Source organism: Heterodontus francisci, chromosome 40 (genome assembly GCF_036365525.1).
Source record: "Heterodontus francisci isolate sHetFra1 chromosome 40, sHetFra1.hap1, whole genome shotgun sequence".
In the NCBI taxonomy this organism is placed as follows: domain Eukaryota; kingdom Metazoa; phylum Chordata; class Chondrichthyes; order Heterodontiformes; family Heterodontidae; genus Heterodontus; species Heterodontus francisci.
Window position 1 is genome coordinate 9,139,146 of NC_090410.1, and position 23,237 is coordinate 9,162,382.

General features: G+C 46.1%; 1 protein-coding gene across 2 annotated transcripts; it reads left to right on the forward strand.

Moving 5' to 3' along the window:
* Window positions 1–79: 79 nt before the first annotated feature.
* On the forward strand, window positions 80–20,090 carry LOC137353056 (glutaminyl-peptide cyclotransferase-like protein). 2 transcript variants are annotated; one of them, XM_068018999.1, is made up of 7 exons: window positions 80–480; window positions 10,250–10,396; window positions 13,913–14,200; window positions 15,919–16,080; window positions 17,248–17,347; window positions 18,259–18,375; window positions 19,040–20,090. In XM_068018999.1, exons 1-7 carry the CDS (start codon window positions 295–297, stop codon window positions 19,183–19,185), a joined length of 1,146 nt encoding a protein of 381 aa, XP_067875100.1. In that variant the 5' UTR covers window positions 80–294; the 3' UTR covers window positions 19,186–20,090. The 2 variants fall into 2 exon arrangements, with proteins under 2 accessions (XP_067875100.1, XP_067875101.1); XM_068019000.1 differs by having other exon boundaries at window positions 80–227; window positions 19,040–20,089.
* The last annotated feature ends 3,147 nt before the right edge of the window (window positions 20,091–23,237 follow it).

Here is a 23,237-nt window from a genome sequence, read left to right on the forward strand (position 1 = left end):
CAATCTCAGACTAAGGGGAGGTACCTTTTTAAGAATCGATAACACCCACAATATGTCATCATTCTGCGTCGCTGCTGTGAACAGTTTAAAGTGGGATAAGGGTAGAAACTGCTCAGTAGAATAGGGAAGCTGTGCTTTTAAGCACTGAAACTGGCATGAAACTGACCAGTGGGAACTTATGCTTAGGAATGACATCGGAACTCCTGTGATTGTGTGTTCTCTTTCAGGTGCAAATGTACATTCTTTTTTTTTTAAAAAGCAGTTTGATCTGATGGATTGATCCTTTCACCCATCATGTCAAAATCAGGCAGGCATCACCGCGCCTCCCGCACCGACAAGCGCACCAATCTGGTCAAGATGCCCCGGCTTGTTGTCTTGCTCTCGGCTTTCTTCGCTGTCGCGGTCCCCTGCATTGTTTGGGGGTTTTATTTCACAGCTGAACAAGCTGTCGAACCACAGGCGGATTGGACCCGGCGGAAGGTACGTGGCTCCCGACAAAAAGATTGTAACATTAATCTGCAACAATGTGACTTCAGCAATCACACAGCCCGCAACTGCTACAGGTTCTCCCCTATTAAATATTTGAATGAATTTGATTTTAATCTTTAATCTAAATAGATTTTTTTTTTACAAATTTAGTTTATTTTTGTAATTTAGCCTGATATGATTTTGCTGCCATCTGTTGTAAGTCCCTCTGTTAATGAAACGCCCTGGGTTGACGCCAGGTTCTATCTACGTGTCGCATCCTGTTTTGTGGGTTTATGTGCAGAATTATTTGCCCTGTTGTGTTTGTAACCGAGTGTTGCGGGGTCTTTTTGTTTCTAATTGCTACAATTGGGCAACGAAGTGGCAGATGCAGTTTATTGCCAGTATGTGTGAGGTTTTGCTTTCTTTGGAGAAAAAAATATAGTAATTTACAATTGTGAATCTTTATAAAACCTTGGTATGACCTCAAATGAACGGGGTACCACAAGGATCGGTACTTGGGGCCCCAACTGTTCACTAGACATGTCAATGATTTGGATGTGGGGACCAAATGTAATATTTCCAAGTTTGCGGATGACACAAAACTAGGTGGGAATGTGTGTTGTGAGGAAGATGCAAAGTGGCTTCAAGGGGATTTGGACAGTCTTAGTGAGTGGGCAAGAACATGGCAGGTGGAATATAATGTGGAAAAATGTGAGCTTATGCACTTTGGCAGCAGGAACTGATGTGCAGGGTATTTCTTAGATGGTAAGAGATTAGAAAGTGTAGCTGTACAAAGTGACTTGGGTGTCCTCGTCAATAAGTCACTGAAAGCTAACACACAGATGCAGCAAGCAATTAGGAAGGCTAATGGTATGTTAGCCTTTATTACAAGAGGATTTGAGTGCAGGAGTAGTGAAGTCTTGCTTCAATTGTATAGAACCTTGGTTAGAACACACCTGGAGTACTGTGTGCAGTTTTGGTCCCCTTATCTTAGGAAGGATATTATTGCCATAGAGGGAGTGCAATGAAGATTCACCAGACTTGTACCTGGGAAGGTGGGACTGTCCTCTGAAGAGAAATTGGGGAAAATGGGCCTGTATTGTCTAGAGTTTTGAAGAATGAGAGGTGATCTTATTGAATCCTACAAAATACTGAAGGGATAGATGTGGTAGATACAGGTTAGATGATACCCCCTGGTTGGGAAGTCTAGAAGCAGGGGACACAATTTCAAATTAAGGAGGAAGCCACTTAGGACTGAGAAGAGGAGAAGTTTCTTTAGAATCATAGAACGTTTAAGGCCACCTTCCAACATCTGGTCCGTAACCCTGCAGCTTACGGCACGTGAGGTGCATATCCAGACTCCTTTTGAATGAGTTGAGGGTCTCTGCCTCAATACCCTTTCAGGCAGAGAGTTCCAGACCCCCACCACTCTCTGGGTGAAGAAGGTTTTCTTCATCTCCCCTCTAATTTTTCTCCCAATCACTTTAAATCTATGCCCCCTTGTCACTGACCTCTCTGCTAAGCTGGATAGACCCTTCACCTCCACTCTATCCGGGCCCCTCAAAATTTTGTACATTTCAATGAGATCTCCCCTCAGCCTTCTCTGTTCCAAGGAGAACAACCCCAGCCTATCCAATCTTTCCTCATTGCTGCATTTTTCCAGTCCTGGCATCATCTGCGTCAATCTCCTCTGTACCCTCTCTAGTGCAATTACAACATTTCTGAAATGAGGTGACCAGAACTGCACACAGTACTCAAGTTGTGGCCTAACCAATGAGTTATACAGTTCCAGCAGAACCTACCTGCTCTTGTATTCTGTACCACGGCTAATAAGGGAATGGGTTCCATATGCCTTCTTAACCACCTTATCGATCTGTCCTGCTACCTTCAGGGATCTATGGACATTCAAGGTCCCTTACTTCCTCTATACTTCTCCGTATTTTCCCCATTAATCATGTATTCCTTTGCCTTGTTTGACCTCCCCGAATGCATCACCTCACACTTCTCCAGGTTGAATTCCATTTGCCACTTTTCTGTCCATCTGACCAGACCATCAATATCTTCCTGTAGCCTGCAGCTATCCTCCTCGCTATCTACCACACGGCCAATCTTTGTGTCATCTGCAAACTTCTTGATCATACCTGCTACATTAAGGTCCAAATTGTTAATATACACCACAAAAAGCAGGGGACCCAGTACTGAGCCCTACGGAATGCCACTGGAAACAGCCGTCCAGTCGCTAAAACAACCGTCAACAATTACCCTTTGTTTCCTGCCACTGAGCCCATTTTGTATCCACTGCTGCATTTCCCTGGATTCCATGGGATTTTATTTTTTTTAACCAGTCTGCCATGTGAGACCTTGTCAAAAGCCTTGCTAAAATCCATGTAGACCACATCACCTGCACTACCTTCATCTTTCTTCCTTGTTACTTCTTCAAAAAATTCAATCAAAATTGTCAAACAAGATCTTCCCTTAACAAATCCATGCTGACTATCCTTAATTGATCTGTGCTTTTCTAAGTGATAGTTTATCCTGTCTCTCAGAATAGGTTCCAATAATTTGCCCCCTACTGAGGTTAGCCTGTAACTATTCGGTCTATCCTCACTCCATTTTTAAACAGAGGTACAACATTAGCAATTCTCCAATCCTCCGACACCACACCTGTCTCCAGTGAGGACTGGAAAATGATGGTCAGACCCTCTGCTATTTCCTCCCTTGCTTCTTTTGACAGCCTAGGATACATTTCACCTGGCCCTGGTGATTTATCAACTCTCAAGGATGCTAATCCCATTAATATTTCCTCTCTCCCTATGTTTATCACATCCAATGCTTCACACTCTTCCTCCTTAACTACAATATCTGCATCATCCCCCTCTTTTGTGAAGACAGACGCAAAGTATTCATTAAGAACCATACCAACATCTTCTGCTCCTACACATAGGTTACCTTTTTGGTCTTTTATGGGTCCTACTCTTTCCTTAGTTATCCTCTTACTCTTAATGTATTGATAAAACATCTTTGGGTTCACCTTGATTTTTCTTGCCAATATTCTTTCATGCCCTCTCTTTGCGTCCTAATTTCCTTTTTGATTTTATCCCTCCACTTTCTATAATCCTCTCGGCTTTCTGTAGTATTGAATTCTTGGTGTCGGACATAAGCTTTCCTTTTCTGCCTTATCTTACCCTGTAAGCTCCTTGACATTCATGGGGCTTTAGATTTGGCCGTCTCACCCTTTTTCTTTGTGGGAACATGTTTACAGTGAACCCCTTGAATCTCTCCTTTGAATGTCTCCCACTGCTCTGATACTGATTTACCTTCAAGTAGCTGTTTCCAGTCCACTTTCGCTAAATCGCTCCTCAGTTTACTAAAATTGGCCTTGCCCCAATTGAGAACTCTAACTCCTGTTTAAACTCTGTGGTTTTCCATAATTATGTTTAAACTGACTGAATTTAGTTATAGACTATGGATTATGATCACTACCACCAAAATGCTCTCCCACTGCCACTTCTTCCACCTGCCCATCTTCATTTCCTAAAACTACGTCTAAAACTGTGCCCTCTCTTGTGGGACTTGCTACGTACTGGGCAAACAAGTTCTTCTGAATGCACCTCAAGAATTCTGCTCCCTCAATTCCTTTCAAACTATCCCAGTTAATATTGGGGTAATTAAAATCCCCTACTATTACTGCCTTACTGTTCTTGCACTTCTCAGAGATTTGCCAACATATCTGCTCTTCTATCTCCCTCTGACTAGTTGAGAGTCTATGGTGCACTCCCAGCAGTGTGATTGCCCCTTTTTTGATCCTTAGCTCAATCCATATGGCCTCATTTGATGAGCCTTCCAACATATCATCTCTCCTCACAGCTGTAATAATTTCTTTGACCAAAACTGCCACTCCTCCTCCTTTCTTTTCTCCCTCCCTATCGCATCTGAAAACCCAGTAACCAGGAATGTTGAGCTGCCATTCCTGTCCCTCCTTAAGCCATGTTTCTGTAATAGCTATGATATCATACTGCCACGTGTCTATCTGCGCCTGCAGCTCATCTGCTTTATTTGCTATACTCCTTGCATTGAAATAGATACCATTGAGCACTGCCAAAGTCTCTCTAACCCTCATTTTCTAACCCTCATTTCCTCTGTCTTCCAGACTCATCCATTAATTTTCCGCCTTCCATTTTAATTTCTGATTTACTCAGAGGGTTGTGAATCTTTGGAATTCTCTACTCCAGAGGGCTGTGGAAGCTCAGTCATTGAGTATGTTTAAAGTAGAGATTGACAGATTTCTAAATGCCAATAATATAAAGGGATCTGGGGATAGTGTGGGAAGTAGGCATTGAAGTGGATGATCAGCCATGATTGTATTGAATGGCGGAGCAGGCTCGATGGGCTGAATGGCCTTCTCCTCCTATGTTCCTATGTTAGTATCTTGGGGGACGGGTGGGTGATGGAGTTGAGATACAGATGTAATTATAATCTAATTGAAGGGTGGAACAGATTTGATGGGCTGAATGGCCTATACTGAGGGATTTGGGGTTCAGGTTCTTGAGATATTAAAAGCAACATATCAAGTGGATAAGGCCATTTAAAAAAAAAAATGAATGGAATACTAGGTTTGATGAACCTTTATAAAACCTTCGGATGACCTCAAATGAAAGGTGTGTGTGTGTGTGGTGTGTGTGTGTGTGGTGTGGTGTGTGTGTGGGTGTGTGTGTGTGTCGCGCCTTTCAGGACTTCTCAAAGTGCTTTACAGCCAATGAAATACTGAAGTTGTAAAATACTGAAGTTGTAATGTAGACAACGCAGTAGCCAATTTGACCACAGCTGAAATATTGTGTACAATTTTGAGCTCCACATTATCGTAAGGATATTGAGGCAGTTAGCATCCGGTGTACTATGATGCTAACTAAGATGAGGAATTACAAAGTCTTTTTTTTTAAAATGGGGCTATTTTTGTTACAACTGAAGTAATTAAGAGGTGACTTGATGGAGATGTTTAAAATTATGAAGGGACAGCATAGATTGAAACAGATAAAGAAGATGATTAGTGGGTATCTGGAATGAGCTGCCTGAGGAGGTGGTGGAGGCAGGAACAGTAGCGACATTTAAGAGGCATCTGGACAGGTACTTGAATGAGCAAGGCATAGCGGGATATGGATTTAATGCAGGCAGGTGGGATTAGTACAGATAGGCATCATGGACGCGGTGGGCCGAAGGGCCTGTTTCTATGCTGTACAACTCTATGACTCTATGATTACATGTAAGGAGAGTGATCATAGAATCAAAGAACACAGGAGGCCATTCAGCCCTTTGAAAGAACTATCCAGTTAACTCCACATAGCCCTGCAAATTTCTCCTTTTTTTTTCTTTTTAGTAACATAGCTAATTGCCTTTTGAAAGTGACTATTGAATCTGCTTCAGTTAGCACATTCCAGTCCATCATTAACATGTTGCATGGAAAAATAAACTAATTTCCCTCCTGGAATATTTGACAATTATATTAAACCTGTGTCCTCTGCTTCCCGACCTTCCTGCCACTGGAAAAAGTTTCTCCCTATTCACACTATCAAAACCCCTTCTGATTTTAAACTTCTTTGGGCAAAACTTTTGTTTTCAACACGGAAGGTTGTGAGGCAGTGGAATGTACTCAAGGAGTTAGCGATTGACGCAGAGACCATGTATGTTAGCAACTTTTATTCATTCATGGGATGTGGGTGTCGCTGGCTATGCCAGCATTTATTGCCCATCCCTAATTGCCCTTGAGAAGGTGGTGGTGAGCTGCCTTCTTGAACCGCTGCAGTCCGTGTGGGGTAGGTATTGTGCTGGTAGCAAGGGGGTCCCAGGATTTTGACCCAGTGACAGTGAAGGAACGGCGATATAGTTCCAAGTCAGGATGGTGTGTGACTTGGACGGGAACTTGCAGGTGGTGGTGTTCCCATGTATTTGCTGCCCTTGTCCTTTTAGTTGGTAGAGGTCGCGGGTTTGGAAGGTGCTGTTGAAGGAGCCTTGGTGCATTGCTGCAGTGCATCTTGTAGATGGTACACACTGCTACCACTGTGTGCCGGTGGTGGAGGGAGTGAATGTTTGTAGATGGGGTGCCAATCAAGCAGGCGGCTTTGTCCTGATTGGTGTCGAGCTTCTTGAGTGTTGGAGCTGCAACATCCAGGCAATTGGAGAGTATTCCATCACACTCCTGACTTGTGCCTTGTAGATGGTGGACAGGCTTTGGGGAGTCAGGAGGTGAGTTAGTCACCTCAGGATTCCTAGCCTCTGACCTGCTCTTGTAGCCACAGTATTTATATGGCTACTCCAGTTCAGTTTCTGGTCGATCGTAGCCCCTAGGATGTTGATAGTGGGGGATTCAGCGATGATAATGCTGTTGAATGTCAAGGGGAGATGGTTAGATTCTCTCTTGTTGGAGATGGTTTCTGCCTGGCACTTGTGTGGTGCGAATGTTACTTGCCACTTGTCAGCCCAAGCCCGGATATTGTCCAAGTCTTGCTGCATTTCTACACGGACTGCTTCAGTATCTGAGGAGTCACGAATGGTGCTGAACATTGTGCAATCATCAGCGAACATCCCCACCTCTGACCTAATGATTGAAGGAAGGTCATTGATGAAGCAGCTGAAGATGGTTGGGCCTAGGACACTACCCTGAGGAACTCCTGCAGTGATGTCCTGGAGCTCAGATGATTGACCTCCAACAACCACAACCATCTTCCTTTGCGCCAGGTATGACTCCAGCCAGCGGAGGGTTTTCCCCCTGATTCCCATTGACCTCAGTTTTGCTAGGGCACCTTGATGCCAGACTCCGTCAAATGCTGCCTTGACGTCAAGGGCAGTCATTCTCACCTCACCTCTGGAGTTCAGCTCTTTTGTCCATGTTTGAATGAAGGCTGTAATGAGGTCAGGAGCTGAGTGGCCCTGGCGGAACCCAAACTGCGCGTCACTGAGGAGGTTATTGCTAAGCAAGTGCCGCTTGATGGTACTGTTGATGACACCTTCCATCCCTTTACTGATGATAGAGAGTAGGCTAATGGGGCGGTAATTGGCTGGGTTGGACTTGTCCTGCTTTTTGTGTACAGGACATACCTGGGCAATTTTCCACATTGCAGGGTAGATGCCAGTGTTGTAGCTGTACTGGAACAGCTTGGCTAGGGGCGCGGCAAGTTCTGGAGCAGAGGTCTTCATTACTATTGCCGGGATATTGTCAGGGGCCCACTGCCTTTGCAGTATCCAGTGCCTTCAGTCGTTTCTTGATATCACGCGGAGTGAATCGAATTGGCTGAAGTCTGGCATCTGTAATGCTGGGGACTTCAGGAGGAGGCCGAGATGGATCAACAACTCGGCACTTCTGGCTGAAGATTGTTGCAAATGCTTCTGCCTTATCTTTCGCACTGATGTGCTGGGCTCCCCCATCATTGAGGATGGGGATATTTGTGGAGCCACCTCCTTCAGTTAGTTGTTTAATTGTCCACCACCATTCACGGCTGGATGTGGCAGGATTGCAGAGCTTAGATCTGATCCGTTGGTTATGGGATCGCTTAGCTCTGTCTATCGCATGCTGCTTATGCAGTTTGGCACGCAGATAGTCCTGTGTTGTAGCTTCACCAGGTTGACACCTCATTTTGAGGTATGCCTGGTGCTGTTCCTGGCATGCCCTCCTGCACTCTTCATTGAACTAGGGTTGGTCTCCTGGCTTGATGGTAGAGTGGGGGATATGCCGGGCCATGAGGTTACAGATTGTGGTTGAGTACAATTCTGCTGCTGCTGATGGCCCACAGCTCCTCATGGATGCCCAGTTTTGCATTGCTAGAACTGTTTGAAATCTATCCCATTTAGCACTGTGGTAGTGCCACACAACACGATGGACGGTATCCTCAATGTGAAGGCGGGACTTCATCTCCACAAGGACTGTGCGGTGGTCACTCCTACCAATACTGTCATCGACAGATGCCTCTGCGGCAGGCAGATTGGTGAGGACGAGGTCAAGTATGTTTTCCCCTCTTGTTGGTTCCCTCACCACCTGCCGCATACCCAGTCTAGCAGATATGTCCTTTAGGGCTCGATCAGTAGTGGTGTTACCGAGCCACACTTGGTGATGGACATTGAAGTCCCCCACCCAAAGTACATTCTGTGCCCTCGCGACCCTCCGTGCTTCCTCCAAGTGCTGTTCAACATGGAGGAGTACTGAGTCATCAGCTGAGGGAGGGCGGTAGGTGGTAATCAGCGGGAGGTTTCCTTATCCATGTTTGATCTGATGCCATGAGACTTCATGGGGTCCCGAGTCAATGTTGAGGACTCCCAGGGCAACTCCCTTCCTGCTGTATACCACTGTGCCACCACCTCTGGTGGGTCTGTCCTGCTGGTGGGACAGGACATACCTGGTGATGGCAGTGTCTGGGACATTGTCAGTCAGGTATGATTCTGTGAGTATGACTATGTCGGGCTGTTGCTTGACTAGTCTGTGGGACAGCTCTCCCAACTTTGGTACAAGCCCCCTGATGTTAGTAAGGAGGACTTTGCAGGGTTGACGGGGCTGGGTTTGCCATTGTAGTTTCCGGTGCCTAGGTCGATGCCGGGTGACCCGTCCGGTTTCATTCCTTTTTATTGACTTTGTAGCGGTTAGGTACAACTGAGTGGCTTGCTCGGCCATTTCAGAGGGCATGTAAGAGTTAACCACATTGCTGTGGGTCTGGAGTCACATGTAGGCCAGACCAGGTAAGGACAGGAGATTTCCTTCCCTAAAGGACATTAGTGAATTTTTACAACCATCAACAATGATTTCATGGCCATCTAGTTTTTTAATTCCAGATTTATTAATTGAATTCAAATTTCATCTTCTGCTGTGGTGGGATTTGAACCCATGTCCCTGGGTCTCTGATCCAGTGACAATACCACTATGCCACCGCCTCCCCTCAGAATGGATTTGATAGGTAGTTGAAGAAAACGGGAATAATCGGAGTGAAACGGGCACGTGGGATTAGGATACTGCTGATGTGGAGGATTAGCACCAACTTGGAATGACTGGGCTCCATCTCAGTTGTGAATTATCTTTAGCTAACTCGGGACAGACTGGGAATCAAAACTAGGATCTTCTCATCTGTGTGGATTGGTCACAGGTGTGTAATCAGGAGAATTATCTGAATTTTTTCAATTATTTCTGTGTTAGGTTAAAGTTGTGTCCATCTTGACTGGTGGTTTCAGTGAAATTCACTCTCCTCTTCCGCCCTCTGTAAACCCATAGTTCATCTAAAACTCGGCTGCCCCCGGATCCTAACTCGGACCAAGTCCTGTTAACCCGTCACTTCTATTCTTGACGACCGACGTTGGCTTCCAGTTCAGCAACGCCTCAAATTTAAAATTCTCCTTATCTCTCTAATCTTCTCCAGCCCTACAAACGTCCGAGATCTCTGTGCTCCTCCATCTCTGATCTTTTGTGCATCTCCAGTATCTTTTGTTCCACTGTTGGTGGCCGTGCCTTCAGCTGTCTAGGCCCCAAGCCCTAGAATTTCCTCCCTAAACCTCTCTGTCTCTCTATCTGTCTCTTCTCCTTTTAAGACACTGCTTAAAAAAACAAACTATCTCTTTGCCTGTCCTAATATCTCCTCCTGTGGCCCAATGTCAAATTTTGTCTGATAACTCTCCTGGAAAGTGGCTTGGGACATTTGGCTATGTTAAAGGCACTTTATAAATATAAGTTATTCTTTCAGTTCCTCATGGTTAGATTGAATGAAAATTACACTCCTGTTGTATTCTTAAACATTTGCTTTTAAAACAGTTTGAACACAAACCAAAGAGCGTCATGTCAAGTCAAGTGAGGCACCTCGCCTCGCTCATCGACTTCCAACGTCTGTGGAATGTTTTCTTGATGCCAATGCTAATCGAGCGATACCCAGGGTCAGGGGGAATCGAATTTGTCCGTCAGGTACGTTCGTAGCTGAAATATTTCTTTTGTTGTTGTGGTTTCAGAATCAACTCCCACGATTTTTCAAAGGTACTCCTGATAGCAACCAAGCTCGGGTCTCAAGCAAATGTGGAACTGAAAGGGGTTGTTACAATTCAGGATGTTTCCCAATACTCCATTCACATAAAGCCACTGCTTTCTAGTGTGACATCTTCAGTCTGTATTGTATACATTTTCATGCGTTCGGGCTCTAATAAATGCCAGTTATTGTGTCATTCAGGCTAAACAATAAATTGAATTTACTGTAAGAAATAAAATTATACAGACACAAAACAATATAATTCCAAAGATAAACATAACAGATACAGATCTTGGCAATGCTGCTGTTTCTGTCTTCTAAGGGAAACCCACTGCTCAGCTTATTAGCCCAATCAGTCCGTTGAGAGGGACATTTGTTCAGTGGATTCCATGAACACAGAAAGACCCTGTGAAAATTATCAATGCATTTCAACTTTTTACTGTTGGCGACATTGATAATTTTCATGTGCTCTCTCCAAGTTTGGGAGACTTCACTTGACAAATTGTAACCTGTGAAAGGCATCCTGCACTTCCCACTGGTAATAAAGGCCTGTGCTTGAAGGGGGTAAATACAAAACTAATCTATGGAAACATGGAATCATAGAGTGGTACTGCACAGAAGGAGGCTATTCGGCCCATCATGCCTGTGTTAGAGCTAGTAAATTAATCCCACTCCATCTACTCTTTCTCTGTAGCCCTGCAATTTCTTCCCCTTCAAGTATTTATCCAATTCCTTTTGAAAGTTGCTATTGAATCTGCTTCCACTGCCCTTTCAGGCAGTGCGTTCCAGATCCCAACTCACTCTGTAACACATTTATGGAACAGGCTCCCTAAGTGGAGTGAGATATTATTGATTTAATTAAAATTAGATTTCTTTCACAAGTTAATATTTTGCAATACAGTATAAGAGTAACTGGAGACATGACGTGTTGGGAGAAACTTTGGACTTACGGTTCGCAAAACTCTCCACCACAAGGATTTTCCTCGCCTTGTGTCTGGGTCTGTTGTAAACTAGTTGATGGAGATTGCTGTATTATCACAGGGCTGAAGGCAGTGAATGAGCCTGGATCTTTTTTTTTGATCTGGAAATCCCTATTTTTCGATGAACTTCAACACTGAGCCGGGGGGGGGCAAGTTTGAGGGAGTGGAAAAGTTGCATAATCAGTGATTCATTAAAATAATGCGCTGAGATCCTGGCCAGGCAGCCTCTCAATTCAGATTTACTGCATTGGAGTCACTCAAGGAGGCTGTGGTGAGTGATAGGTTTCAATAGAACATATAAAATTCTTAGAGGGTTTGTCAAGGTAGAGGCTGACTGGAGAGTCTAGACGTACGATAACCTACACGGCTACAGAAAGTAGGATTATGCTGGATAGCCCTTTTGTGGCTGGCATAGACACAAGGGGCCAAATGGCCTCCTGTTTTATTAATTTTGGGGCATTTATTGCCCATCCCTAATTGACCTTGGAAAAAGTGGTGGTGAGCTGCCTTCTTTGACCGCTACAGTCCGTGTGATGTAGCTATACCCATGAGTGCTTCTCGTTCTTTGGCAGTTTGATGCAACTGAGTGGCTTGCTAGGCCATTTCAGAGGGCAGTTAAGAGTCGACCACATTGCTGTGGGTCTGGAGTCACATGTAGGTCAAACTGGATAAGGACTGCAGATATCCTTCCCTGAAGGACGTTAGTGAATCCGATAGGTAGTTTCATGATCATTATTAATGAGATTAGCATTTTATTGCAAATTTATTAATTGAATTTAGATTCCCTCAGCTGCCAGAGTGGGATTTGAACTCCTGTTTCTGGAGCATAAGGCTGGGCCTCTGGATTACTAGTCCAGTAACATCACCACTAATTGTGGCTGCAATTTCTAATGCAGTGAGAACTAGGAGTCATTGTCTCAGGGTTAAGGGATCAGCCATTTAGGACTGAGTTGAGGAGCAATTTTTTTCTCTTTTGAGAGTTGTGTCTCTTTTGGAATTCTCTACTCCAGGAGGATTCTCAGTTGTTAAGTAAATTCAGGAGGTTCACCAGACTAATCCCTGCGATGGCGGGATTATTTTATGAGGAGAGATTGAGGAAACTGGGCCTGTATTCTTTAGAGTTTCAAAGAATGAGAGGTGATCTCATTGAAACTCAGAAAATTCTTACAGGGCGTGACAGGGTTGATGTGGATAGGATGTTTCCCCTGGCTGGTGAGTCTAGAACCAGGGGACACAGTCTCCGAATAAGGGACAAGTCATTTAAGATGGAGATGAGGAGGAGGTTCTTCACTCAGAGGGTGGTGAATCTTTGGAATTCTCTACCCCAGAGGGCTGTGGAAGCTCAATCATTGAGCATGTTCAAGACAGAAATCGATAGATATCTGGATACTCATGACATCAAGGGATTTGGGGGTAATGCGGGAACGTGACGATGAGGTAGATGAACAGCCAAGATCTAAATGAATGGCGGAGCAGGCTCGATGGGCTGAATGGCCTACTCCTGTTCCCATGACTGAGATCAATAGATTCTTGGGCATTCAGGGAATATGGGGATAGTGTGGGCAAGTGGGCGGCACAGTGGCGCAGTGGTTAGCACCGCAGCCTCACAGCTCCAGGGACCCGGGTTCGATTCCGGGTACTGCCTGTGTGGAGTTTGCAAGTTCTCCCTGTGTCTGCGTGGGTTTTCTCCGGGTGCTCCGGTTTCCTCCCACAAGCCAAAAGACTTGCAGGTTGATAGGTTAATTGGCCATTATAAATTGTCACTAGTATAGGTAGGTGGTAGGGAAATATAGGGACAGGTGGGGATGTTTGGTAGGAATATGGGATTAGTGTAGGATTAGTATAAATGGGTGGTTGATGTTCGGCACAGACTCGGTGGGCCGAAGGGCCTGTTTCAGTGCTGTATCTCTAATCTAATCTAGAATCTAATCTAAAGTGGAATTGATGTAGATCAGCTGTGAGCTAATTGAATGGCAGAGCAGACTTGAGGGTCTGTCCAAGACAGATTCCCCAACCCCCCACCCCTCCTATCCGTACTCCACCCTTTGTGACCTGGGAAATTGTCAGTCGCCTTTGTTGATGAAAAAATCACTGCGGAGTGTATCCTGGTGGCTCGATTGGTAAGTCCGACCCCTGCACTCTGAGAGTAATTTGACAGCTGAGACCTTTGTCGATGGGTTAAATTTGCCTCTGTTCCCTGATTTAGGGAGGTCAAAAAATGCATCTCCGAGTTCTAATTGCCCATGTGCCAATGCCGGGCAAGGAGAGAGTTTGGGCTCCAATGGGATGCCTCCCATAGTCGCACTTCCTGCTCCTATTCATTCTCAGATCTCACACTGTCTTAAAATTATACAGGGTGTCTCTTGCTGCCCGTGGATCTGTATCGCAGCATAAAATCGGGCGGGAGAGGAAGATTTGAAAAGGGCTTGTTGCCATCCTGCCATAATGTAACTGAAATGTTGTGTTTACTTCCCTCAGCACATCAAGGGGCATCTGGGGTCACTATCTGCCCAGTGGACTGTGGAGTTGGACACGTTTGAGGACAACACCCCGCATGGCATGCGGACCTTCTCCAACATAGTGGCCACGCTCGACCCCTCCGCCCACCGCCGCCTGGCACTGGCGTGTCACTACGACTCCAAGTACTTCCCCCGCGACGACCGGGGACGGATCTACGTGGGCGCCACTGACTCAGCTGTGCCGTGCTCCATGATGCTGGAGTTGGCGCGTTCACTGGACAGGGAGCTGGCCAAGCTCAAGGACAAGGTTAAAAACCCCAGCGAGGGCATTTGAGACTCGTTCAGGGGATGATAATTGCTGGAAGGAGGCCATTCAGGTCCTTGAGGCTTTTTTCTTTGTTTATTCACTCGCAGAATGTGGGCGTTGCTGGCTAGGCAAGCATTTATTGCCTATCCTTAAATGCTCTTGAGAAGGCCACCTTATTGAATGTGACTGGCTTACTAGGCCTTTTTCAGAGGGCAGTTAAGAACCAACCACATTGCTGTGGGTTTGGAGTCACATGTAGGCCAGACCAGCGAAGGATGGCAGATTTCCTTCCCTAAAAGCATTATTAAATCAGATGGGTTTTTACAACAATCCATTAGTTTCAGGGTCACCATTACTGATACTAGCTATTCTAGATTCTTATTTCATCTAAATTTAGCTGCCATGGTGGGATTTGAACAGATGTCTCCAGATGATGACTCCAGGCCTCCCCGGGTTATTAGTCCAGTAACATAACCACTATGCTACGCCACCCTCTTCTGCTATTGAATTAGGTCAGAGCTGATCTGTATCTCAATTTACCCGCCTTGGTTCTGTAACCCTCAATAACATTATCCAACAAAAATCTAGCAATCTCTCTATTGATGTTTTCAACTGACCCCCAGCCTCAACAGCTTTTTGGAGAGTGGTCTAAATGTCCATTGTGCTGGTGGAGGGGAGACAGGGGAAGTCTAGGTGGATGAGGTCCAGGGCGGACACCTTCTAGTTCTCTGTTTAACCTCTGATTAAAATAATTTCTCCTGGGCTTTCATTCCGAGCAACTGACTGTCTTCCATTTCTCTTTCCCCCGATCTTAATTATGTTACATGCAGTCTGCCGTGGCTCGGTGGGTGGCACTCTCTCCCCTAGAGTCAAAAGGTTGGGGGTTCAAGTCCCATTCCAGACACTTGAGCACACATTTCCAGGCTGACAGTGCAAGACATCCCAAAGTGCTTTACAGCCAATGCAGTCCTATTCTAAAGTGTAGTCACCGTTGTAATGTAGAAATCACGATGGCCAACTTGTGCACAGCAAGCTCCCACAAATAGCAATGTGCTAATGACCAGATAATCTGTTTGTGATGTTGGCTGAGGGACAAATATTGGCCCGGACACCCGGGAGAACTCCCCTATTCTTCTGAACAATGCTGTGGGATCTTTTATATCCAGCTGAGATGGGGGCCTCAGCTTATTGTCGCCAGTGGCGCAGTGGTTAGCACCGCAGCCTCACAGCTCCAGCGACCCGGGTTCAATTCTGGGTACTGCCTGTGTGGAGTTTGCAAGTTCTCCCTGTGTCTGCGTGGGTTTCCTCCGGGTGCTCCGGTTTCCTCCCACAGCCAAAAGACTTGCAGGTTGATAGGTAAATTGGCCATTATAAATTGCCCCTCATATAGGTAGGTGGTAGGGGAATATAGGGACAGGTGAGGATGTGGTAGGAATATGGGATTAGTGTAGGGTTAGTATAAATGGGTGGTTAATGGTCGGCACAGACTCGGTGGGCTGAAGGGCCTGTTTCAGTGCTGTATCTCTAAATCTAAAAAAATTATCCAAAAGGTAGCACCTCCGACAGTGCAGCACTCGCTCAGCGCTGCGAGTGGCAGACTGTGTGCTCAGATCTCGGAATGGGCCTCGAACACGTGATCTTTGAACTCAGACCAGAGTGTTACCCACCGATCCAAGCGGGCGCTAATAAATTTTTTTCTCTTTGTCTCTCTCATACAGAGGTCGGATCTGACCCTCCAACTGCTATTCCTGGATGGGGAGGAGGCATTGGTTACTTGGTCCCCCACAGACTCTCTCTACGGCTCCCGGCATCTGGCTGAGCATATGGTGAGGGCGAAACACCCAGGGGGCACCGCCAGCACCACACTGATTGACTCTTTGGTGAGTTTTCATTCATTGGCAGGGTGTGGGCGTCATTGGCAATTTTATTGCTGTTTTCAAGTTGCCCCCGAGAAGGTGGTGGCGAGCCACTGCATTGAACCGCTGCAGTCCGTGTGGTGTAGGTACACCACAGTGGAAAGGGAATTCCAGGATTTTTGACCCAGCGACTGTGAAGGAATGTCCAATATGTTTCCAAGTCAGGATGGTGCGTGTCTTGGGAGTGGAGCTTGGAGATGATGTGTTTGTTCCCATGTGTTTGAGACAGTGTAGAGGGAGCTTTACTCTGTATCTAACCCCGTGCCGTACCTGTCCTGGGAGTTTTAGTTTTAGAGATACAGCACTGAAACAGGCCCTTCAGCCCACTGAGTCTGTGCCGACCATCAACCACCCATTTATACTAATCCTACACTAATCCCATATTCCTACCACATCCCCACCTGTCCCTATATTTCCCTACCACCTACCTATACTAGGGGCAATTTATAATGGCCAATTTACCTATCAACCTGCAAGTCTTTGGCATGTGGGAGGAAACCGGAGGAAACCCACGCAGACACAGGGAGAACTTGCAAACTCCACACAGGCAGTACCCAGAATTGAACCCGGGTCCCTGGAGCTGTGAGGCTGCGGTGCTAACCACTGCGCCACTGTGCTTTACTCTGTATCTAGCCCCCTTTTTCTTTTTTGAGGGAGCTTTAATCTGTATCTAACCCCGGTGCTGTACCTGTCCTGGGAGTGTTTGATGGGGACAGTGTAGAGGGATCTTTACTCTATATCTAACCCCGTTTTTTTTTTTTTTCTTTTTTCTTTTTCTTTTTTTTCTTTTTTTTTGTGGGCGCCGAGAGTGGTGAGAGAGTGAGGGCCAGGTCGGGGGGAGGGGCGGAGGGGAGTGGGGGCAGTGTAGTGTAGTGTAGTGGGGGCACGTTACCCAGTGTAGAGGGAGCTTTACTCTGTATCTAACCCCGTGCTGTACCTGTCCTGGGAGTGTTTGATGGTGGCACGGTGTGTTTGATGATTATGTCCATTCCATAATAGTCGCTATTAAACCCTGGACGGTGTGTCTTTTCCTCCCATCTCTCAGTGTTGGGATAGGTCTTGCTGCCCTGAAACCTGCCTATTCCTGGGCAATCCCTGTTGATTCTTGATCAGTCTTTCTGTCTGTTTCAGGATCTGTTTGTGCTCCTGGATCTTCTTGGTGTAGAAAAGCCCGTCTTCCTGAATCACTTCAAGAACACAGCCCGCTGGTTTAATCGGCTGGTCGGGATCGGTAAGGAACTGTCTCCTTAAACCTGAGCACCAGATGTGCGGCGGAATTTCCTTTCCTATCAGACGCTGACTCTGGGTGGGATCCCATCTGATGGGTTCTGGGCTGCGCTGTCTCTCACTCAAGTGGCCATCCCTCGTGTCCAAACAGCAAGTGCTGGGCAGGCTGTTTAACCGGGAAGGGCGTCACCATCTAACCTTATCCTGTCGTCGCTCCGCGCACATCTGTGGATGAGTCGGAGAGTAACGGAGTTATTTACGGCACTGAAGGAGGCCATTCGGCCCTTCGAGTACATGCCGGCTCTCTGTAGAGCAATCCAGTCGGTCCCATTGCCCCGCTCTATCCCCATAGTCCTGCAAGTTTATATCCCTCCAGTGCCCTTCTAATTTCTTTTTGAAATCATTGATCGTCTCCGCTTCCACCTCTCTCGTCGGCAGTGAGTCCCAGGTTGTGACTGCTCGCTGCGGAAAAAAACAAGTTCTCCTTCACATCATCTCCTTGTCCAAAACCTTACACCTCTGTCCCTTTTTGTCCTTGTGCCATCAATGGGAACAGCTTTCTTTGTTCACCTTATCCATACTTGTCATGAGGGAGAGGACTGAGAATCAGCTGACCGTCCGAACTCATGCATAAAGAGGGGCCACTTTACTGAGGTAATGGGACACAGTTTCAGCTCGTGGTACTGTGCATCAGCACCTTTTGTAAGGAGGTGGGGAAATTTGGAGGGGTGTGTTTTAGTGTTGGGCGGGGGTAGGGTTGTGTTTGTGTGGGGGCTGAGCTACGGGTTGGAGGGGGGCGCGGACGTATGTTGTGGGGGTCGGGCGCAAATGTGTGGGTGTGAGTAAGGGGAATGTACGGCGGGGGTGGTCGGTGTGCGCATGTGTGTGTAAACTCACGTTAGTCTTTCTATCTAGAGAAGAGGCTTCATAAGCTGGGACTATTGCAAGTGCATCCTTTTGAGGTGACCTACTTCAACGAACACACGTACTACGGCCCCGTTGAAGATGACCATATTCCTTTTTTGCGGAAAGGTAAAGGGTGATCTGTACCTACGTCTGTGGTTGTTGGGATTTTGCGGGGACAGAGGTGTCGGGGGGTTGGTAGCTCTTGTCTCTGTCTGGCTGCAAGTTGTGGAGGTGTGATGGAGCGATTCTGTAAATCTGCTCACTGTGGGTTTTTCATTCCATAATCCTGACAATCTTCACTTGCAGTCGTGGTCTGCAGTGTTCTGCTTAATGCGTTGAGACCAAGGGTGTGGGGTTAGTTGGACCAGGACTCACTGACATAACTCGCTTTAATGCTAACCTTATGTAATTGAAACTGCCACGTAAACTGGTTGGGTTGTAATTCCACCCTCTTCTTAGTGGTGGTGATATAAGCGCACCCTCTTCCTGGTGATGGCGCTGCAGCACCTCCACTGGTGGGAAGGTGGAATTACACCGTGACGTGTTTACATAGGAGTTTCCATTATAAATTTGGGTATAGCAATTGATGCAAAGAGTTGAGAAGAAGTGCACACATGTTACGATTTTTAATACTGCAGATAGAGGAACATGAGAATTCAGCCTTAGGCAGAGGGGGTGTCAAGGGCCACGGAATGGGGGGATATTGGGGTGGGGGATATGAGTGGGGTTGACCCCTCTCAGAAAGGGAAAGGTCCGTGTGGTTTTGACACCTCCAGTGTTTTGTTTCCAGGAGTCCCGATCCTGCACCTGATTTCCACCCCCTTTCCATGGGTCTGGCACACGATGGAAGACACGGCGGAGAATTTACACCCACCAACCATCGAGAACCTCTGCAGGATACTGAGCGTGTTCCTAGCGGAATATCTGGGATTGTAACAGCGAGCAAGGCAGTGGCATGATACTGCGAGGCTTGTGGTGGACATTGGTATCAATCAAAGGAGCATCTCCCTGCACAGAAAGGGGGATTTTTCAATCAAACTGTAATGCACACTGTGTGCGTTGAACACTTAACAATGTTGTCATGAAGACCCCCACCTGCCAAGAATGAGGCATATTAATTTTATCATATGAACATTAATTTTAAACTGTTGCTGGAGTGAAGAAATGACTTGTTTAAAATGAGATCACCAGACACTTGGCTGGAGGACATTTGCATACTAAGAGACAGTGCTTGGAGAGACAAAAGAATTGCTCACTGATTCAATTAACAGAGATTAGGCTGGGCAATGGTGATCCACATCTTGTCGGGGTGGGAGACAGCCCTACACCCCACCCCCACCCCCACCCCGCCCTACCATTGAGAGCATTGGAATTCACAAACGCAGGAGTTTGTTTAAATATGACTAACCTGCTGGCCAACTTGGAGTTTTGAATTGTGCTCTCAGGAGAGTTTGGACAGACTGCAGAGCGTAACTGAACCTGGAACAAGACAGCCCCTCTCCTGGTTGGCTCCCTCTCGCTTTCGCACAAGCCTCCGGACCCACTGGAGTCACGTAAACCTCAAGAAAAGACTTCCTACATCGAAACAAGTTGACGTGTGCACTGGGCCCCAGTGAACAGCAAGACTTACTGGCAACCAAAGAAAGACTCAACGTCAAACTCAAAGGACTGTAACAACCAGATATTTTTTCCCTTTATTCCTTCTACTTTTTCTGTCTCTATCTACGTGTGTGTTTATCGCTAGCATGGTCGTGTCGCGTATTCATAGTCATTAACTGAATTAAAGTTTAAGATTAATAAACTTCCACCTATCTTGTTTAAATCGAAGAAAACCTGTCTGATTTGAAATCTTTGCCTTGCAATTGAAAAGCAGCGAACAACTGAAGGGGAACTAAAAAAAACACGGTGTTTCAAAATTAAACCCTGTTAGGGTTAAACCAGGCAAAAGCTAAGACCCCTTCTAACCTGGTCTTTACAGAAATTTGGGGGCTAGCGTCCTGGATTTGACCCACAGACAATGAGACAAACAAAAAGAGAAGATTTCAGTGCAGGTTTTCTTGTGGTTGCGTGTGCTTGAATAACTTGGGATAAGTTAAAAGAACTGTCTCTGGAGGAGTTGAGGAAAATGGCTGAGCAGTGTGGGATCACTGTATAGGGCAAGGCTAGGAAGCCCGGACTCCTAAGACCAGTGGCCAATCATTTTTCCCTTGAATCTGAAGAAGCAGAAACAGGGTTAGAAGTAGACCCCGACAGGGTATTGTAAGCAGAGATACAATTGGAACAGAGGAAACTTGAATTAGAAGACCAGGAAAGAGAAAGAGAGAGAGAGAGAGAAAGAACCTTCCAGAAGGCACGTGAAGAGAAAAAGAGAGAAGAAAGAAGGAGAGAGAAAGAATCTTCTAGAAAGAATGCAAAGGGAGAGAGAGCTGAGGCGACTTGAGTTAGCTAGGTGGGGGGTGACAGAGTAACCCCAGTGAAAGCATAGCCAATATGGAGGAGCGTAATTCAGGGCTGGGTACAGAATTGTTAAAACTTCCCCAACTGATCCCGAAATTCAATGAGGGAGACGTGGAAGCGTTTTGTGTGTCTTTTGGAAAAACTGGCAAGGCAGTTAAAGTGGCCAACTGAGGCTTGGACTCTGCTGATGCAAAACAAGCTAACCGGAAAAGCTCATGAGGTTTATTCCATGTTGCCAGATGAGAGTTCATCAGATTGAGCTGAGGAGAAATGCTATCCTCGGGGCATATGAGTTAGTACCAGAAGCCTATCGCCAAAAGTTTCGAACCCTCAAGAAGCAAGCTGATCAAACTTAACTGGAGTTTGAGAGAAATAAGCAGCTGGCTTTTAACCAGTGACTGAGGGCTCTTGAAGTGCAGCTCAGCTATGAAAATCTCAGGGAAGTAATTTTGCTAGAGGAATTTAAAAACTCTCTCCCACTCTCCATAAAGACCCATGCAGAGGAACCGAAGGTTCATAGAGCCCGGTAAGCCGCAGTTCTAGCTGCTGAGTTTGCTCTCATTTATAAGTCGATTTCCCAAGGGAAAACCTTTCCTAATCATCCCCCCACAAATCTGAAAAGGACGAAGGATGGGAAGGTGATAGAAACCCAAGCAGTCCTGGGAGGGAAAGAAAAACAGGAGACACGGGGCCCTCCTCCAGCCAAAAAGGAAGGTGCTATAAGTAGGAGTAAGACCCAGAAACCTGTGTGCTTCCATTGTAATAAAGCAGGACATCGAAGAGCTGACTGCTGGAAACGAAAGGGAAAACCTGTAGGGTTAATCAGGTCACACTGGCTTAGTGACAGAGATTGGATTGTCCAAGGGGAATTTTCTCTTTTTGTATAAAATAAAAACAGAAAGTGCTGTAAGTACTCAGCAGGTCTGGCAGCATCTCTGATGTTAATGTTTCAGTTCAGTGACCCTTCACCAGAACTTTCCCTGGATGAGACATCGAGTAACAGAATCTACAGGGAAACAATATCTCATTTAGTCATTTGGTAGTACAGAGCTTGAGTGTTGCTGAAAACAGCGTTGCCATGGAAAATGCATCAGTTTACGTTGACTGACAGTTAACTGCCAACTCGTTTGAAATTTATACCAGGCAGCTTGACTCTGATTGGTTAAGACATTGCTCTGAGGAATGAACCAGCGAATGGCTGTCACTTATTTTGGTGCATTCTCCATGGCAATGCCTCTACTAATCAGAGGCCACTTACCAACCAATCAGCACTGTCTTCTCATGTAGTCTAAATTTGTTGCTTTCCCTTACACAGTGGCGCAGTGGTTAGCACCGCAGCCTGACAGCTCCAGGGACCCGGGTTCGATTCTGGGTACTGCCTGTGCGGAGTTTGCAAGTTCTCCCTGTGTCTGCGTGGGTTTCCTCCGGGTGCTCCGGTTTCCTCCCACATGCCAAAGACTTGCAGGTTGATAGGTTAATTGGCCATTATAAATTGCCCCTAGTATAGGTAGGTGGTAGGGAAATATATAGGGACGGGTGGGGATGTGGTAGGAATATGGGCTTAGTGTAGGATTAGTATAAATAGGTGGTTGATGGTCGGCACAGACTCGGTGGGCCGAAGGGCCTGTTTCAGTGCTGTATCTCTAAACTAAACTAAACTTACGTTGGTATTCTGATGAGCGCAAGGCAAAAAGCTTTGACAAAATGTTGCTGTTTTCAGCAACACTCAAGTTCTGTACTACCAAGTGACTAAATGAGATATTGTTTCCCTGTAGATTCTCATCACACTCTAGGCAAGGGAATCAGAGGTTATCAAGGATAGATGGGAGTGTGGAATTTGAGACACAAACAGATCAGCCATGATCTTATTGAATGGTGGAGCAGGCTTGAGGGGCCGAATGGCCTACTTCTCCTAATTCGTATGTTCGTAAGTTCTTCATCCCCGGAACCGTTCTCATGAATCTTTTCTGTACTCTCTCCAATGCCCTCGCGTCTTTCCTCAAGTGCGGCGCCCAGAACTGGATGCAGTACTCCAGCTGAGACAGAACTAGTGCTTATACAAATTCAACATAACCTCCTTGTTCTTGTACTCAAAAGTGTTGTGAATCTCTGGAATTCTCTACCCAGGGGGTTGTGGATGCTCAGTCATTGAGTATATTCAACAGATCAACAGATTTTTGAATATCGAGAGATATGACGACAGTGGGGGAAGATGTAGCCATGATACTGAATGGCAGAGCAGGCTTGAGGGGCTGAATGGCCCGCTGTTGCTCCTATTTCCTTTGTGAACTTAGATGGCGAATTGCGGCTGGTTATTTGACTGGGTGAAGCATTACCATTCTGTCCAATCCTGTTCTCTCCAATGTCCAGCTTCTTCATGCACGCAAACACACAGTTGTGAGGCTGTGGAATTCACTTCCAGGGTTAGTGTTTGAGTTAGAAACTAATTTGACGTTAAATTGGATGATGTTAGATGTGATTGGACAGCACTTACTGAACAATCCCGAGTGTGCTAAGAATTACACTAGCAA

Bases quoted from the DNA above. Each gene is read 5' to 3' on its own strand.
- LOC137353056 (XM_068018999.1), top strand. From the start codon at position 295: ATGTCAAAATCAGGCAGGCATCACCGCGCCTCCCGCACCGACAAGCGC. The intron at 481-10,249 runs GTACGTGGCTCC...CTTTTAAAACAG, and splicing joins CGGATTGGACCCGGCGGAAG to TTTGAACACAAACCAAAGAG. The intron at 17,348-18,258 runs GTAAGGAACTGT...CTTTCTATCTAG, and splicing joins TAATCGGCTGGTCGGGATCG to AGAAGAGGCTTCATAAGCTG.